Raw genomic sequence first — 18,375 nt, 5'->3', positions numbered from 1 at the left:
ACGGCCATTGTGTAGGAGCCTTTGATCCTCCACCGTGGTGTTAACTGGCTGCTCCTTGTCTTGCTGAGCTTTGACAAGATCAAAGTGTGTACCCTGCCCGGCAGAATCACTGATGGGCACCAGGAGAATCCTGGCACCTCCCAGTGACTCTGCACCGCTGCAGCCCTGCAGCTGGAGCTCAGAGACCCCTAAACATGTGTCTGCTTGAGAGATTGGATATGGGCAGAGGTGCCGAGAAGACAGGGTGAGTCTTTCCTAGTGCCTTGACGTCCCAGGTCCCCATGCTTTTTGAGTGCTTGAAGCCTTTTGCTCCCCAGAGTAGGAATTCCTGACCTTGTTTTCCATCTCTGAGTCCTGCTCAGTGTTTCCAGGTTTTCAAATATTATGAAGAAAATTTGATTTTCATTTTTGTTTAAAGAACAAATATAAAACATGGTATATTATGATTTTTTTAACACTTTTAAAATGTTAAAAATTTTGTAAATATTTTTAAATTTTAAATTATAGTTGATTAACAATATTGTGTAAGTTTCAGGTATACAGCACAGACATAAAGTGATACATATATGTGTGTGTGTGTGTGTGTGTGTGTGTATATACATATACTCTTTTTCAGATTCTTTTCTCTTATAGTTTACTGCAAAAATATAGTTGCCTGTGCTATACTGTAGGTTCTTATTTGTTATTTACATATTTTATATATAGTAGAATGTATATGTTAATACTAACCTCCTAATGTATTCCTCTCTGCTCCCTTTTCCCATTGGTAATGATAAGTTTGCATTCTATGTCTGTGAGTCTCTGTTTTGTAAAAAAAAAAAAAGTTCATTCGTATCTTTTTCTTTTTAATTCCACATAAGCATTATCAGACTTGTCTTTCCCAGTCTGGCTTACTGAACTTAGTGTGACAATGTCTAGGTTTTGTCTAGGTTCATGTTGCTGTGTGTGGCGTTCCCACATTCTTTTTTATGGCTGAGTAATATTCCATATGGGCTTCCCTGCTGGTTCAGACAGTAAAGAATCTGTCTGTAATGCAGGAGATCTGGGTTCGATCCCTGGGTTGGGAAGATCCCCTAGAGAAGGCAATGGTTACCCACTCTAGTATTCTGGCCTAGAAAATTCCATGGACAGAGGAGTCTGGAAGGCTACAGTTCATGGGGTTGCAAAGAGTCAGACACGACTGAGCGACTTTTCACTTTCACAGTATTCCATATAGATGTATATACACATGCATACATACACACACACACACACGGCACATCTTTTTTATCCATTCATCTGTCGATGATTAGAAAGATGGAGAGAAAACAGGCACACTCCTGCAGATCACTGGAAATAGTTTCCCTGGTGGTTAGATGCCTTAAAAGCAAAATAACGAGAGTAGACTTTATGTTCTGGTCTTGATGAAGATTGTTCAAAAGCGTCTAGACTCGGGTAGCAGGCAATAAGTGTCACTCTTTCCTGCAAGGCAGGCGTATCTAACTCTGCGGTCGTCTCTTTCTCCCTCCGACAGACGGGGAGCTCTCCATATCGAATGAAGATGACTCCCTGGAAAATGGGCAGTCCCTGAGCTCCAGCCAGCTGTCTCTGCCTGCCCTGTCCGAAATGGAGCCAGTCCCGATGCCCAGGGATCCCTGCTCGTATGAGGTGCTCCAGCCTGCCGACATCATGGATGGGACAGGTAATGACCCCGATAGACGTTGAATTGGTCCCCAGCATGCAGTGTGGTGGGCCTTCAGACTGGATGGACTTGGGCTTCTGTTCTGAAGCCCCCTGAACATAAGGATCTCCTGGAAATGAGGATGGAAGTGACCAGTTTAGTATTGGGTTGGTCATGAAAGTTCCTTTGGGTTTTTCCATAAAACGTTATAGAAAACTTGAACAAGCTTTTCGGCCAACCCAGTACATGCTGAGTATAAAAACATGGAGGAAATAGCCATTATTTTTCTACAATCTTTTAAAAACACTTTAAAAACCTTAATCTCTTTAAAGAAGATAGGTCTTGTTTTGTAATATAGACGATTTAAAATGTCATCGTTTTGTTTTCTAACATTCGTTTCTGCTAACGCTGAGCCACATGCTTCTGTAGGATGTCTGTCTAAGTCACCTGGTCACAAAGCCCTGGTATGCCTTTGAATCCTCATCCCAATATAACAGTTAACTGTTACATCACTTTAGAAAACTGTACCAATTTACCATATAAAATTGATGTATTAATTGTCTACAACTTAACCAGTTAAGTTGTATCCTGCTGACAGATGATTTGTGATGCCATCTGATCGTCACTCCCTTTTTGGTCCAGATTCGCCAATATTCAGTCCCTCAGAAGGACTGCAGAGTGGTCCTCTTTAGCCAGATGGTGGCGCGCTCCTGACAGCCAGTAAGGAGAGGTCCTTGCTATCAGGAGACCAGCCTCCGGGGAGGGACCTCTGGGAATATCTGGAGTCTGGGGAAGGAGGCCACGTCCTTCCTCTGTCTACCCCGTGTGCAAAAGTCTGCAACATGGAGCTCAGGCAGGAGGTGGGAGTGATGGCAGTTCACAGAGTCGGTGCCCTGCTTCACTTTGGGACCCTGTGAGTCACTGCTCCATCAGTGAGTCCAGCACTGGTAACACCACTGTTCCTTGAGCCAGGGGAGAACCTGGTTCTCCTGCGGATGATGTGCAAGGCTTTGGTGCTGCCGGGAGCACTGCTGCCCGGATTAGGGAGGAAGGAGGAGGCAGGGGAGGATTCGTGTACAGGCTTTCTTACTGGAGCAGTGATGGTAGGGGGAAGTATGCATCTGAGTTGCATTTCCCTCCCAACCTCCCCTCCTCCCAGCTGGAGAGATTGTCCCAACTAAAGCAGTAAACTGAGCTTTCTCTCCAGCCTTCCTTGTGACATGGGATCAGACGGATTTGATTTGTCGTTCTGAGATCTGTCGCCCTTAGGAAGTCGTAGTCTCCTTCAGTCTTCGGCCAGGTCACCAGTCTGATGAGAGGGCCTCTGCTACTGCCCAGGACAGCTCTTAACTGGAGCTGGTCTGGGTCCTGCCCCCCTAACCCTCAGGGGAAGAGGAAGAGGCGGGCCTGGAGCAATAAGGAATGGGCAGAATCCAAATGAGAAAACCATGCTTCTGGTGAGGGTAGGAAAGAGGAGCAGAGAAAACAAAAAGAATGATCATTTGGAGCATCCTTTACCTTGTCCGGGTGTATAGGAGCCAGTGCCCCTGAAACTGCAGCGTGCCCCCTGAACACTGATGCACAGCTTGGACGGCCCCGAACCTGGAGGAGCAGCCGCCCCAGGATGTGGGGGTCGCCTGTCCAGTGTCAGCCCCTAGGCTGCCCTCAGACCCGGGAGCAAAGGGCAGACACACCCCAAGTCCTGGTCCTTGCTCCCCTGCGCCTGCGCATCTGTTGCTTGTCGCCGTGGTCCGTGAGTCGGTGCTGGCGCGCCCCTGGAACGCGCGCCGTAAGCGCTCTGCCGTGTCGCCAGCCTGCGCTGCGCCCCGCGGCTGCCACCAGGCCCGCCTGCGCCGCGTGTGTGTAATGTCCTCGTGTGTCATGTGGTTGTGCCCTCAGTGTCCGAAGAGAGTCCCTCTGCCAGTGAGTCTGGAGCCCTCCTGTCCCAAGATCCTTCAGCCAAACCAGTCCTGTTCCTGCCCCCAAAAAAACCTGCTGCTTCCCCCGGAGACCACGAGGACACCCCCGTGAAGCAGCTCTCTCTCCTCAAGCAGCCCCCCGCCCTGCCTCCCAAACCCACTGCCAGGATTGGCAACCACTTACCAGGTGAGTCAGCACGCCTTCTGGGGGCCCGCCACCCTGCCTTCCCTTCACGGGATCCTTTCTTGCTTTTTACCTGAGAACCTTTGGCGAGGTCGCCCTGTGGGACACTTGGGTGTTTCTGTGTGTGTCTTGGTACACGCCGTTGTGACCTGGGTTTGTGTGTGTGTGTGTGTTTGGAGGCATGCAGTATACACCTGCCAGCCACATGCTCAGAGCCTCCAGTCGTGTGCACCGGTAAGTATGCCCGTTGCATTGATGTCGCTAAGTCAAGAGTGTTTGCCCGTCTAGGTGGGGTAGATTCACTGTCCAAATCTTCATAGAAATGGAGGAGCTCCCATTCTCTTCATCATGAGTTTGCTAAAGTGTTCAATTTTTGGTCTCTGAGTACTTGATCTGAAGCCCAGTGTATTTCTTCTTTTAAAATGTATACCTGTGCTGTTCTCTTTGGGAGGAAAAAAAAAAAAGCAAAGATAGTAATTTGCAAAATATTGTGGAAAGGGGAATGTTGTCTTTAAATGACTGCTTTTTAATTGAAGTGTGGTTGATTTATGATACTGTTGTAAATCGGGTGTATGGCAAAATGATTCAGTTGTATATATATTTTCAGATTATCAGTGGGATTAACAGATACAAACCTCTACAGAAAATAAATAAGCTTGATAAGCATCAAGGATTTACTGTATAGCACAAGGGACTGTGTTCAATATTTTGTAATAACCTGAAATGACTTTAAAATTCATTGTTCAATGTTAATAAATGCAGCTACAGTTATTAAATTTGGGTGTTTAGTGGAATTGCACTATGCTGTACATTAGCACATGAATTGGGTACCACTTTGTGATTTAAAGTTGTGGTGTAACCAGAGATTCAGGATTTCAGAGGGATGTTTCTCCAACCTTGATAATAATCCCACTCAATGCTGATTGACTTCCTTTTTATAATATATTTGCTATTTTATAAATAGTTCCTAATTGCTCTCTATACATTTTTGTAAGGTAGAATGAGGGTGCAAGAATATCCATTTATTTTATCATTAAAAAACTGAGTTTCAAGAAAAGAAGTGACTTTTCCAGGGCTGGTGGGAATTCTGCAGTAAAGCCAACATTAGACCCTGTTTCCTGATTCCTAAATCAATCACTGTTGTTTCCAGGGTCACAGGATGACTCTCACATGATGCGGAGGCTTATTAGATTACAATTCAAATAGGAGTTTGTGTCAAGCTCCTCTATCAAAGTACATACCCATCCAAGTCAGTGTTTGTGGTTCAAAAGAGCAAGTTTCCAATTAAAGAAGCCATTCAACACAGTAGTAATGCTTTAGTGTTCCCAAATTTAAAGGCAGAGAAAACCACAAAGGAAAAGAGATTTCTTAAGCCTCCCTGTAAAGATAACCACTGTCTATCATTTATCTAACAGAAAAAGTGAAATACAAGTTTACTTTTTGTTCGCCCTTACTGATGTCTAATGAACTGGTACTCATGTTACTAAAATATTCCACAAAGTGATTTTGTTAGCTACATTGTAGGGGATCCCAATTAAATGAGGGACCCCTTAAGGGGTTTCTATCTTCCTTATTATAAAAAAACTCAATATCTCAACAATGTGCATATATTTTTGTAAGCATTTCTGAGTTTTTCCTCACTTATTCCTGGTATGAGAATTGCTCTTTCTGATTCTAGAACTAAATTATGTACTTTTAAGGTCTATGTACATTTTAAGACTGAGATGCCAAATTTCCCTTGAGAAAGCTTCAATATTGAAAAAAATAAACTCATATATAGTACATATTTATTCAGCACACCTAACTGTAGGCAGAACACTGTGCTAGGTATCAAAGCTAGGTATCAAAATATGACAGTTTAGTATACATGTATATGATTATATATGCAATTATGAATATATCCTCATTAAGTTTCCAGAAGTAGAATGCCAGAATAACTACTGTTAGGTGTAATCCTTGCAGTTCAGCACAGTCTGATAAAAAGTCTCCTGGAGAGCCTGAAACTTGAGCCCACCCTGAAGGCATGAAGGACTTAGAGAATGAGGAAAGGCTCGCAGGTGGCCCTGCTTCGGGCCAGTGACAAGGAGGCAGAGCTGGGATGGAGGGGCCCTCTTGGGCTGTGTTGAGGGAGGGGGTTTACTAGGCCTGTCTACCATGTGAGGATTTAGATTTTAGGCAGTTGGGAGCCTTTGGAGGTTTGTGAGCTGGGGAGTAAGTGATAGGGTGAAAACTAGACTTTAAAATACATTCCTGGGTCATTGTGTAAAATGAACCAGAAGAGAAGGTTGACAGCCGAACTGAGAAGCCAGGGAAGCCGCCTGTATGCCTCATTCTCCAGAAGCACTAATTGAATTAAATCGAACAATTTGAGGCACGGAGACACTTTCAGAGCCCGCTCCATTTGTTGAAACAGAAGCTAAAATTATCAACTGATGGCAATGGGAAAAGAGAGAACGGATGAGTAGAGAAGACATTTTAAAAGAAGAATTAACAGGGACTTCCCTGGCTGTCCAGTGGTTGAGACTTTGCCTTCCAGGGCACAGGGTGTGAGTTCAATCTCTGGTCAGGGAACTAAGATCCCACATGCCTCTTGGCCAAAAAACCAAAACATGAAAACAGAAGTCATATTGTAACAAATTTAGTGAAGACTTTAAACACGGTCCACAGCAGAAGTCTTTACAAAAAATATATATATATATAAAAGAATTGACAGTATTTTTTTTTCAAACAAACACTGCCCTATAATTTATTTACCTAATTAAGAACTTCAGCCACAAGCCTGGCATTACCAGGACTCTCTTGCTCTGTTAGCCTTGTCTCTCTGGCTCCCCTTGTTCTTTCCCCAAGAGAATGAATTTTACCCATTATCTGTACATCTCACGTCCATAGAGCTTGGGCCAAATGGATAAAAAAAATATGTGAAAGCTGATGATCTCTTACCGTATTGTACCTGGTAGCCACTTAAATACGATGACGAGATAGGCACAGATGTGTACGGGGGGCAAGGGTGGTGCTTCCCCTTGGGGATTAAACTTGACGGAACTTGCTTCATTTCTGTAAGTGAACCATCCGTCACAGTGAATCTGCATCACCACGAAGCAGCCACATTAACCCTGTTCTGTTACTAATTACTCTAGAGACATCTGGGCTGTGTCAGAAGGAATTAATAAACTGAGAATTCTAGCAGAACTCTAAATTGAGACTTAGGAGTTTTAGCGTGTTCTCAGTATCTGTTGTTCTGTTGACATTTTTAAAAGGAAACAGACGACAGTTTGAAAGACACCATGCATGAATAATAGAAAGTGACAGTGGTTAATGGTCCGGTGGATGCTGGAGGAAGCATGAACCTGGGCGTGGACTACAGCTAGGTCCATGCAGGGAGAGATATGCAGAAACACCTCTGCTTTGGCATTTGCTTCCATTTAATCCAGAAAACCATAATTAACTTGGAGATTGCCTCATGCATTTTCTCTGTTCTTCAGCCAGTGGATAGAAGCCCGCTCGCTCCCCCAAACTATCTTTCTTTTTCTCTTGTTGTCCTCATCCAGCTTATCTCCAACATCAGTATGCACGCAGCGGATGTAATATAGGATCAGGAGTTGCTGGGCATTAACTTCCTTTCCATTCTGGAAGGACAGTGCCCAGCAGAGCTCATTGCATAACCAATATGATCTGAGATGAATAATTTTCCCAATGTATCCTTAGAAGGATGGCTGACCCCAGAAGAAAAGGGGGGTAGAAGCAAAAAAATATTGTCTCCTACTTTTCTGAGGCTTTGGCAGTCACCTCTCCTGCCATCCTGGCTCCAGAAATCAAATGTTAAACTTGCCTGAATAATCTATTCCTTCTGCATAAGGTACTTGTGATTAGGTACCCCACCGGAGCCACTGCAATGAAGGATAATCAGTTTATGTGATAGCTGAGTTTCACAGTCTGACAATCACACTTAGGTAATAATGGCAGGTGCCATTTTTGGAAAAATTTACAGTGCTAGCATCTTTATTCTTTCTTTTTCATAGAGGAGGAAAAGGAAATTCAGAGAAGTTAAATAACTTAGTCATGGTGACATAGCTAGATAGACTCCATCCGTTTTGTCTTATTCCAGAATCCTCACTTGTCACCATCAGTTTATGCTATCTCCACTAAGATACCTATTCTTAAAATTTGTGACAATGGAATCATTAGTCTTCTTCGGGTTTTGTTTGTTTTGGTTGGCTGTTTTTGGCTCCTTGCTTTTTAATCTATTTAAGAAATTAGAAAATCTGCTTTTTTTTAATAACTCAAAGACAAATTCAGTCCTTTGAAAATAAATAACTTTTTAAAGGCAGTTGACTATAAAGAGAAAAAGTAGTCGAGTTGGGTTTCAAAGCACATACTAGAAAGAGACAGTCAGGATCAAGAATGGGGCAGATCGCATGGGAAGCACTTGACCATCGTTGGAAATGTACAGTTCAGCAAAGAAAGGGAACTCTCACTGATCCTCAAAAACAGGTCCTTCTGCCAGTGTGACTTTGTGGCACTGTCTTGAGAGCCTGAAACACAGGGAAACTTAACTGTATTACCAGAACTGGTTGGTTGCTAGCTTCAATGTTACGAAGTATTTGTAGCTGCAAATTTCCCTGCCAGACAGCATCCATGCCCTGTGGTATTTTTTCAGCCCCAGCAGGTGTCTAATGAGAATCCTCTCTCCAGAGCTTGTCAAGGTGAAACCAGTATTTCTATTTAGAGCCTGTCTCTCTCGTTTTGAGGAGAGTGTCCACAGTGGGTTGTTCTACAATCAAATTCTGATCTGTCAGTTCACGGGGTGTCTCTGTTGCTGTCTGATCCTCTGGCCCCATTTCTGCCCCAGAATATCCCATCCCACCCTCCTTGTTCTCCTCTTTCAGCTTCCTCTCCAACTCTCCCAAATCCCCCAGCTCCTTTCATCTCTGTCCCTGCCTGCCTTCCTGGCTTTCTACTCAGAAAGTGCAAGAAAACGGATGACTAGAGCATCGGGACCCTGGACCTCAACTGTGCTTTTAAACAGAAAAAAATAGATAGTGACTCAGAAGCCTCCTGAAGAAGTTTAGGGGTCACAGTCTCTGGATACCTGATACTTTGAAGAACTGGGAAATTTACCTGAGTTTAATCTTTATACCCATTTCTCCCTAGTATTCTGGTCCTGGTTGTCTTTTCTCAAAATACAGAAATTCTTTTCTTAGTGAAGCTAAGGGCTGTCTGTTGATGAAACATGTTTAAAAGGATGCTTTCTGCTCTGACCTCTGTGATGAAGGCAGAGATTGCAGCAGAGTACCTTTTGTTTTTTGGTAGTGCTGTTAGGGTGCAGATTTAATTCACTCGGCAGTTTCCTTTTTGTGTTGAAAACATATAAAATTTACCACCTTAACCATTTTTAAATGTATAGTCAGTAATGTTATATATAATCACATTGCCCAGTGGATTTCCAGGACTTCTTCATCTTGCAAAACTGAAATTCTGCCTATTAAACAGTCTCCCCTTTATCTCTCCTTAACTCTGGTCACCACCTTTTTACTCCTTGTTTCTGTGAATTTCGCTATGGTTAGTTGCTCAGTTGTGCCTGATACTTTGCAACCCCATGGACTGTAGCCTGCTAGGCGCTTCTGTCCATGGGATTCTCCAGGCAAGAATACTGGAGTGAGTTGCTATCTCCTTCTCCAGGGGATCTTCCTCACCCAGGGATCGAACCTGGGTCGCCTGCACTGTGGGCAAATTCTTTACCATCTGAGCTACCAGGGAAGCCCGATTTGTCTTTCTGTGGCTGGCCTTTTTCATTTAGCATGTTATCCTCAAGGTTAATCCACTTTGTGGCTCACGTGGATTTCTGTCCTTTGTTAAGTCTGAATGGTGCTTATACTTTGTGTGTTTTTTGCACTATGAGCAAAGTACTCGTCCAACCCTGACACAGTTTACAAAAAGTGCTCTGTTACCAGCTCTCAGAGTTGTAGATGGTTGTAAGCTACAGAAAATGTTTAATCTGAAGATGCATAAACATGGTTCTAAAGAAATTCAAATAGTAAGAGATCAAATCCTTTTGAAAGAGTCAGGAAAAGCATGGTAGAAAAGGATGTATTTGAGACAGGCCTTAGAGATGAACAAGACAAGTAGGGATCAGAGGGAAGGTTGCCAGGAGGTAGGAAGCAGGGTTCAGAGAGGCTCATGCAGGCGAGGCATAGGATGTTCACAACATGGCAAATGGCTCAGCTTGGCAGGAAAGTGCAATTCTGCTAGGGAAATCAAGAAAGATTGGGCCAGCAATGGGTTGAAAGGAAACTGGAGAACCTTGAAAGCTGTGGTGAGGGATGTAACTTTTTGGAGGAGGAAGTGGACCTCTTTTGAGGACTGTTAGCTGCAATTGCTTGACTTCATCCAAGCCTGTCCCCTTGACGTTGCTTGGATAAAATGGATGCTGCTGCTGTTGGGTGGATTTACAACTGCATGGACGAATGTGACTGAGGCTCCCTGAAAATGAAGAGGGCACCGAGTTACTGCCCTTGGCTCTTCCTCTTGGACATTGTTCAAATGTCCCAGGGGCAGGTTTCCCTTCGGAGTGGGGATTTGGTCTGCTCTGTTCCCTGAGGGTCCTTGGCCGTTGCCCCTCAGCAGCAGGACAACAGGCTGCGAGAGGCAAAGTGCCCCACTGCAGCGGTGATGAAGGAGGAGCTCGATGATCGTTTGCCCAAGAGTTCATAGCAGGTTATTTGCTTCTTTAGGAGAATCTGTGCACATTGTTCTCCATCTCTGAGTGCTGCTGAAAATGAGATCTAATTCTCATAGGTTCTGTAGTATTTAAAGGAAATGTGATAGCCTAGGTAGAAAGGCCACCCCTCATGAGAGCAGCAATTAAACATCAGAGTCATCCATCAGGCAAACCTGCAGTCCGGCCTTAGGTGTCAGCAAGTACGCTGGGAATCACATGGGGGAGTGGGGATGCTCTGCAGATGGTTAGACCAGCCACTGCCATCACTATAAATGGAAGAAATCTGAGCATGTCCTCCAACAGTGAATAAATACTGAGCAGCAGATGGATGGAGAGTTAGAGATGAACTGTGGCCATCCCCTTCTCTCCTTCTTAAAACATGGATCTAGCTTGAACCTCTTAGTTCAACCATGAATGTACTACCTCTTTTTTTGTGTGTGTTTCAAGCAGTGTTTATTTTTTCCTTTATTAAAAATGTTTCTATAATGGAAACTTCCAAACATATACATAGGTAAAGAGGTTATTATGGTTAACCTCTGTGTACCCCTTGGTTAGACCAGTCTTGTTTCATCTTTAACCCTCTGACAGTCTTCTCCCATGGGATTATTTTGAATCAAACCCCAGATATCTTCCATCCACAAATACATATGTTTTAATGGGAGTATAATTGATTCACAGTGTTATGTTAGTATCTGATGTGTAGTGTGTAGTCAGTTGCTTAGTCATGTCCAACTCTTTGAGATCCCATGGACTGTGGTCCACCAGGCTCCTCTGTACATGGGATTTCCTAGGCAAGAATGCTGGAGTGGGTTGCTATTCCTTTCTCCAGGGGATCTTCCTGCCCCGAGGATAGAACCTGTGTCTCCTGCGTTGCAAGCGGATTCTTTCCCATCTGAACTGTCAGGGACTGGGGTTACTTTCTGCTGTACTACCTCTTAATAGGGAGATAGTCTATGTAGTTTTTTGTTGTCTGGGATCTAAATTTATTGCCTTTGAACCTCACAGAGAGAGCCCCTGGTTGCAGGGTTCTGAGACCAGACCCGAATGTGTGTGTTTCATTCCAGGACTTTGTGGTTTTGATTTGACTCCCTCCTAGCCTCTGCCTGGATGGTCACAAACAGCAGTCCTCCCTGGTGGGCACAGCCAACGCAGGCTCCTTTCCGCTGCCCACCTCCGGACCCTCTCACCTTCCTTTACACCTGTCATGTGGAAAGCTCGGGTTCAACCACCCAGATAGCAATTTCCTGGCCCTCTCGTTGCCTGGTCTCCCTGGGAGCAATAGCACAAGTCAGCATTGGTGCAAAAATAGACCAGAGGATGTGTTTTTGTCCATAACTTAAAAATCATTTCTTAACAGAATACTGATCTTAGGAACAAATGTGTGTTCTCATGATTATAGAGACATCTGCAGTTCTGATTCTGAGAGCACTTTCCTGACATGTCATTTGACTTTTACAAGATCGATTTTATAGTTGCAGGAGAGGTGATGTGCCCAAGTGACCCAGTTGGCTGGTGAACAGCCCCTCCACTGCCCAGTGTCACCAGCATCTCAGCGAGGCCACCTGGAGAGATGACAGGAAGGGTCCACTTAAAAACAAAATTGTATCTTTGCAAAGTGGCTCTGAAACAAAGTCGGGGCCTGGGGGTGCCTATGTGATAATGGCCCTTCTTTAAGGATTTCGGCAGGCTCTGGACTTGGTCCTCACCACGTCAGGTATCCACTGTGGTCTCCGTATACTAGGCTAGTTCAGGAGATCTAGGCAGGCCGATGACATTGAAACCTAATCACTTGTTTCTCTTCTGTCCCTCTCACCATGAGGGGTCAGTCAACACATTTTTGCCTTTCCAGGCATTTGACCAAAAAAGGCCCAGACTACCTTACAATCCCTAAGGTGGCCCAAAGGGGTGAGTGGAGCCATTCTTGCAGCCCAGGGAATCTGATTCAGTAGTTTGTGGTGTTGTTCAGTTGCTCAGTCGTGTCTGACCATTTGCAGCCCCGTGGACTGCAGCACGCCAGGCCTGCCTGTCCCTCACTGTCTCCTGGTGTTGGCTCAAACTCATGTTCATTGAGTCGTTAACTATGTCATCCAACCGTCTCATCCTCTGTCGCCCCCTTCTCCTCCTCCCTTCAATCTTTCCCAGCATCAGGGTCTTTTCTAATGAGTCAGTTCTTCACATCAGGTAGCCAAAGTATTGGAGCTTCAGCATCAGTCCTTCCAATGAATATTCAGGACTGATTTCCTTTAGAATTGACTGGTTGGATCTCCTTGCAGTCCAAGGGACTCTCAAGACTCTTCTCCAGCACCACAATTCGAAAGCATCAATTCTTTGGTGCTCTGCCTTCCAGTTTGTGATAATGGATTCTGAACTCTTCTTATAAACTTAAGTATGCCTCTTATAAACTCTTCATGTTTTTGAATGGATGCCTGTATTCACGAAAGGAGGTCGGAGATTCTGACTCACTGGAACCAGGTGGCAGATGACTGAGAAATTCTTACATCACTTTTGTTCATTAGGATGCTAAGTGCTACTATCATTGATGACACTGTCTGATACAGAAGCAGTTACAAATGCCTCTGTAGGTGCTACAGCTGGTGCTAACTGAAAAGGTGAGGAGAGAGGCTCAGGGTGTATCCACTTAGCTCAGACTCGTTCTATGCATAGACTCCAGTGCTCTGTCTCCAGGCTCCACTACAGAAGTCATCTGGGGTTTTCATTTTCTTGTCTGAAGTCATAAGCCAGAGCTGTGTCAGGTTTGGAAATACAGTCCTCTTGGGTTTTATAGCTCTGTGGCATAGCTGGGGTTTATTTTTCTTGTTCTCTGGAACTGGTTTTTGCTCTTTCCACTCCATCAGCGGAGACAGATTTATGAATATACTGCGTCTCGATCAGTCTGGCTGCAGAAGACCCATCCATTTCTAAGTCAGCAAGCAGAGAGCTTTGCCTGTACCCCATTTATTGTTACCAATGCAGGAGGTCTTGTGTGTCCTCCCATCACCCGTGAATATCATGCATGAGGAAGATGCAGAGTGTCGTGTTCAGGGAGATGCTGTCAAGGTAACGGAGGCATTTTTAACCCCTGAATTTTTAGATATAAAAGTGCCTGGGTCCCTGGAAGCATAGATGTATTTCATAGCTAATTAATAGCAGAGCACTTCCCTGGTGGCTCAGGCGATAAAGAATCCGCCTGCAGTGCAGGAGACCAGGGTTCAATCCCTGGGTCGGGAAGATCCCCTGGAGGAGGGCATGGCAATCCACTCCAGTATTCTTGCCTGGAGAATTCCATGGACAGTGGAACCTGGCAGGCTACAGTCTATGGGGTCAAAAAGAGTCGGACATGACTGAGCAACGACCCCCACACACGCACAGTTAATAGCAGAGCATCTAGGTTTTCTAACTCCTGGTTCTGCATCCTCTCCACGGGGTCTCAGTACTAACGCAGGGCTGTGCACATTGGAATGGCATGCTGGAAGCTGGAGGACCTTGCCATTTTCCCTTCCCATAGGGCCATGTTAGACTTGGCAAACTTCTAGGATGGTGCCTTGGAAGCCTCTGTGCTCCCTGACTTACTGTCACCAGGTTTTTTCGCCCACTTACTCACAGTGGGTGTCCGGGAAGTCACTTATAATGGTGATGGACAGGGAAGCCTGGCGTGCTGCAGTCCATGGAGTCTCAGAGTCGGACACGACTGAGCCACTGAACTGAACTACCTATAAGGAAACACCACGCACTCTGTTGCTTTCTCAGCTTCTATCTTCTGCCTCCCAGGCTGGGAAAGATCAGGCCAGAATCCTATTCACGACAGGACTCAGATGTATGTCATGCTTTGCAGTTTACAAAGCATGTCCACATTATCTTGTCTGACCCTCACAACAACCCATGGGAGAATCCTAGTATATATTATTTTTTTCAGAATGAATTAAGACAACATTTGTTACCTATCATGGCAACCCACTCCAGTATCCTTTCCTGGAAAATTCCATGGACAGAGGAACCTGATGGGCTTTAGTCCATGGGGTTGCAGAGTCAGACATGACTAAGCAAGCAAGCAGATATTACCTATCAAGGACTATATTGGGTGTATTTTATACTCAAGCCCTCTGCTAACTTGTTTGGAGGTTTTGTAAAATTCTTAAGTGTCCTTTGGAGGAACTGATTACACAGAGCTGCCCCTTCTTCTGGGATGACTCAACCCTCTCATCCCGTCACATGGAGATGGTGTAGACGTGAATCTATTTACTTCTCATAATGGACCTAGAGGGTAGACAGTACTCCCTTTCTATGGGTGGGAAAACTGAGGCTCAGGGGATGTCTTAGCAGAGCAGCAGGGCTTCTTGGTCACACTCTGTGACCCTGAATCCTAAAAAGCATGGGATGATGAGGGAATTAAAGCTAGTGGCATTACAGTTACCTCTGGAGGGACACACTCTTAGTGGACTTGAACCTCAGCCTGGCTTCTAATCCCATGCCTATTAGAAAGTGCCAGCCAAGAGGCTATTTTCCCATTACAGTGGCAAAATTGTTGGCATTGCACATATCCTGAAAAAAAGTCTATTTGAAGATCCTTGGGTTTCCATACGCAGGAGAGCATGTCCCCCCTTTCTGCTGGTGAGCCTCAGTCTGACAGCGGGGTGGCACCTGCCCCCAGCACCTGAGTCCCAGCGTGCTTCGAGCAGGAAGTGAGAGCCGGCAGTTGAGTGCCACTCACACAGTGCGCTGAGTGACACTCACCTGCCGGTTCTTCAGCTGATGCATTTCATCTCAGGACCCCATCCCGAGGGCCACAGGCCCAGGTGGGCACTCATGGTGTTCTAGGTTTCTCCTGATGCCCCTGACCTCACATCTGCCTCTCGCCTTCCTTCCGCCGCAGATCCTGGTGCCCCCGTGAAATTGCCTTGCTTGCCAGTGAAGCTGTCGCCTCCGCTACCTCCAAAGAAAGTCATGATCTGTATGCCTGTGGGGGGGCCGGAGCTCTCCCTGGCATCCTACGCTGCCCAGAAGAGCGGCCCGCAGGGCGGGGCCCAGCACCACCACACCGTCCTGCCCTCCCAGATCCAGCATCAGCTGCAGTATGGCAGCCTGGGCCAGCACCTGCCCTCCGCCACCGGCTCCCTGCCCCTGCACCCCTCAGGCTGCAGGATGATCGAGGAGCTGAACAAAACGCTGGCCATGACCATGCAGAGGCTGGAAAGGTGAGGGGGGTGGGTGGGGGGACCGGAGCGGGGGATGGGAGGGGGAAGGGGGGGCGGGAGGGGGGGCGGGGGGGCAGGTGGAAGGGTGGGAGGGGGGGCTTGTCTGAGGTGGCCAAGTGGGATTGCGGCATCTGACCACAGCCAGAGGGTAGGAAGACCAGCTCAAGGGCTGGCACTCCTGCCAGCATGGGGCAGGAGGTCAGGGATAGGGCAAGGGGGGGGGCAGGAGGGGGCAGCGGTGGGTGGGGGGGGATTGAGGCACCTGACCACAGCCAAGGGGTAGGAAGACCAGCTCAAGGGCTGGCACTCCTGCCAGCATGGGGCAGGAGGTCAGGGGAAGGGCAAGGGGCGGGGGGGGGCAGGAGGGGGTAGCGGGGGTTGGGGGGGATTGAGGCACCTGACCACAGCCAAGGGGTAGGAAGACCAGCTCAAGGGCTGGCACTCCTGCCAGCATGGGGCAGGAGGTCAGGGGCAGGGCAGCTTGAAAGTGAAATCAGACCAAAATCTGAATGTCAAGAGAAGTTTGGAGAAAAAAACCATTCTGCCAGTTGCCAGACTAGAACAATCACATTTATCAAGAGGTAGTGTGTGTATATGTGTGTGTGTGTGTATGTGGGTGAGTGGATAGGTGAATAGATGCACGCACGGATGGATGGATAGTACGTATTGTCCTTCTGTAGGCATTAACATGTTTTGGAAATGTATACACATCATTATTAATGTGGTAACCCCAAGGTCGGGGAGATGGGAGAAAATCTTTTGTATTTCGTCTCTTTCTGTACTGCCTAATTTTTTATTTTTTGTATATTACTTTTATGATGTGAAAAGCAATGCAGATGTAGGATAAGAAAAGATGATCACGGCTAGAGCAGTGCTAGAAAAGCAAAGAAAGGGGAAGAGCTGCGCCTTGTTCTCACTGATAGAGGAAGCGGCAGATGAAGTCTGATTATCCGAGCTTGAGCCTTGAATCAGTACCTACAACCACCAAAGTCTCCTCTTTCATCAGATTCTGCCTCCGGGGGGAATCCAAGGACAGGCCTGTAGAAGCGGCCCTAACCCCCCTCCACCCAGGGAGAGCTCTTGTGTTGGTTCTGAATTGGTCGTGTGTGTGTTCAAATACTATTTTGCTTGTGCCCAAGAGGTGGCCGTTTCCCAGTGTGATTCCAAGGCGTGTTGCTTGACTTTGTTCTGTGGCGTGACCAGAAGGAAGTGTTGTGGTCTCGCATGAGGCTGTGCCTGGGCTGGGGTCCTGGGTGCCTGCCCCAGGCTAGTCACCTGGGTCCTGCAGACGGGCTGCAACTGAGCCTCAGCCTCAAGAGCTCGGTCAGTTGCCAGGCAGAGAGCTGGGGACGAGATGGACACCGTTGGGAGCTTTCTGTCACAGTTGCCCTGGTACCTCGGACGGTGAAGAATCCGCCTGCAGTGCAGGAGAGCCCCGTTCAGTCCCTGGGTCAGGAAGATCCCCATGGGACGAGAATGGCAACCCACTCGATATTCTTGCCTGGAGAATTCCCTGGACAGAGGAGTCTGGGGAGCCACAGTCCATGAGGTCTCAAAGCGTCGGACACAACTGAGCAACTTTCACTTCTCAGATTTCCCTGCCTCTCAGTGGCTTTTTCCCTCCCTCTGTCTCAGCCAAGTAGTCTACATTTGGGATATTAATGACTCCCAGGGAAGTTGTTATCACTGAGAATTCTGACTTGATTGGTTCACATTAATATCACCCCTCACTAGGGAAAAAAATTATATTTGGCCCATTGCCAGCATTTTTAACTACTGTTCTTTTTTGTTTTTAATGAATGAGTCTCATATTTTTAAAGTCTTTGCTTATTTATTTGGCTGCACCGGGTCTTAGTTGCAGCCTGCAGGATCTTTAGTTGCGACAAGTGGAATCTACCTCCCTGACCAAAGTTCGAACCTGGGCTCCCTGCATTGGGAGTGTGGAGTCTTATCCACTGGACCCCCAGGGAAGTCCCTCAACTACTGCTATTGTTGTTAATGAGGACAATAGTAATGTAAAATTTGGATGGCATTTTTTAGTCATTTATTTTACATACTTTATTATCATCTTAACCCTCACACCACTTAGGGAGACTTAGTCAGCAAAGAACCTAAGGAATACTGGGTTCCCTCATACCAGCTACTCAAAAGAGTAGTCACAAACTCAGTGCCCATCTGCAGAAATTGTACAGAAATTGAGACCAAACTTGTATATAGTTTCATAGCAATTTGGCAACTGCTTTCGTAAAGAAGACTAGTGACCCAGTAGTTGAGACTTCGCGAGCAGGCGGTACAGGTTCGATTCCTGGTCAGGGAGTTAAGATCCCACATGCCTTGGGGTCAAAAACGGAAACATATAAAACAGAACCACTATTGTAACAAATTCAATAAAGACTTTTAAAATGGCCCACATCAAAAAATTTTAAAAAAAAACAGACCACTAGCAGTGAATACAGTTTCCTCATATCTCCTGTAACCCCGAGAACATTTTTGCATCTCTTCTGGAAATATCTGACGTCTGAAAAAGATGGTCACCCAGCATAATAATAGGATGTCACTAGGTACATTTCCACTTAAAGCATGCCATTTGAAATGTCTCCATTAAAAGTACTAACCAATAAGTTACAAGGTATTCCTGAGTTCCCTGTGTCTTTGTAGAATATTCCATTCGCGTGGAGGCCAATGAATAGGTCTGTTGGACC

At 46.0% G+C, this 18,375-nt stretch overlaps 1 protein-coding gene across 10 annotated transcripts in view; it reads left to right on the top strand.

Annotated features, from left to right (window-relative positions):
* PHACTR1 (phosphatase and actin regulator 1) overlaps nucleotides 1–18,375 on the top strand; it is a 522,692-nt gene that overhangs the window by 447,474 nt on the left and 56,843 nt on the right. For 7 of the 10 annotated variants that reach the window (XR_006057296.2, XR_009597749.1, XM_060403782.1 and 4 more), the window contains 3 exons: nucleotides 1,514–1,681; nucleotides 3,560–3,766; nucleotides 15,352–15,673. Coding sequence is in view for 8 of the 10 variants with exons in the window: in XM_060403782.1 (XP_060259765.1) it covers nucleotides 1,514–1,681; nucleotides 3,560–3,766; nucleotides 15,352–15,673 (697 nt within the window). In the remaining 2 variants the exon portion in view is untranslated. The remainder of the gene's footprint in view (nucleotides 1–1,513; nucleotides 1,682–3,559; nucleotides 3,767–15,351; nucleotides 15,674–18,375) is intronic. The other 3 variants (XM_042237252.2, XM_042237253.2, XM_042237251.2) reach the window with 1 other exon arrangement.

This window comes from Ovis aries, chromosome 20 (assembly GCF_016772045.2).
Source record: "Ovis aries strain OAR_USU_Benz2616 breed Rambouillet chromosome 20, ARS-UI_Ramb_v3.0, whole genome shotgun sequence".
Taxonomy (NCBI): domain Eukaryota; kingdom Metazoa; phylum Chordata; class Mammalia; order Artiodactyla; family Bovidae; genus Ovis; species Ovis aries.
The sequence above is the reverse complement of the archived record's forward strand: the minus strand, read 5'-3'. Positions and strand labels throughout refer to the sequence as shown.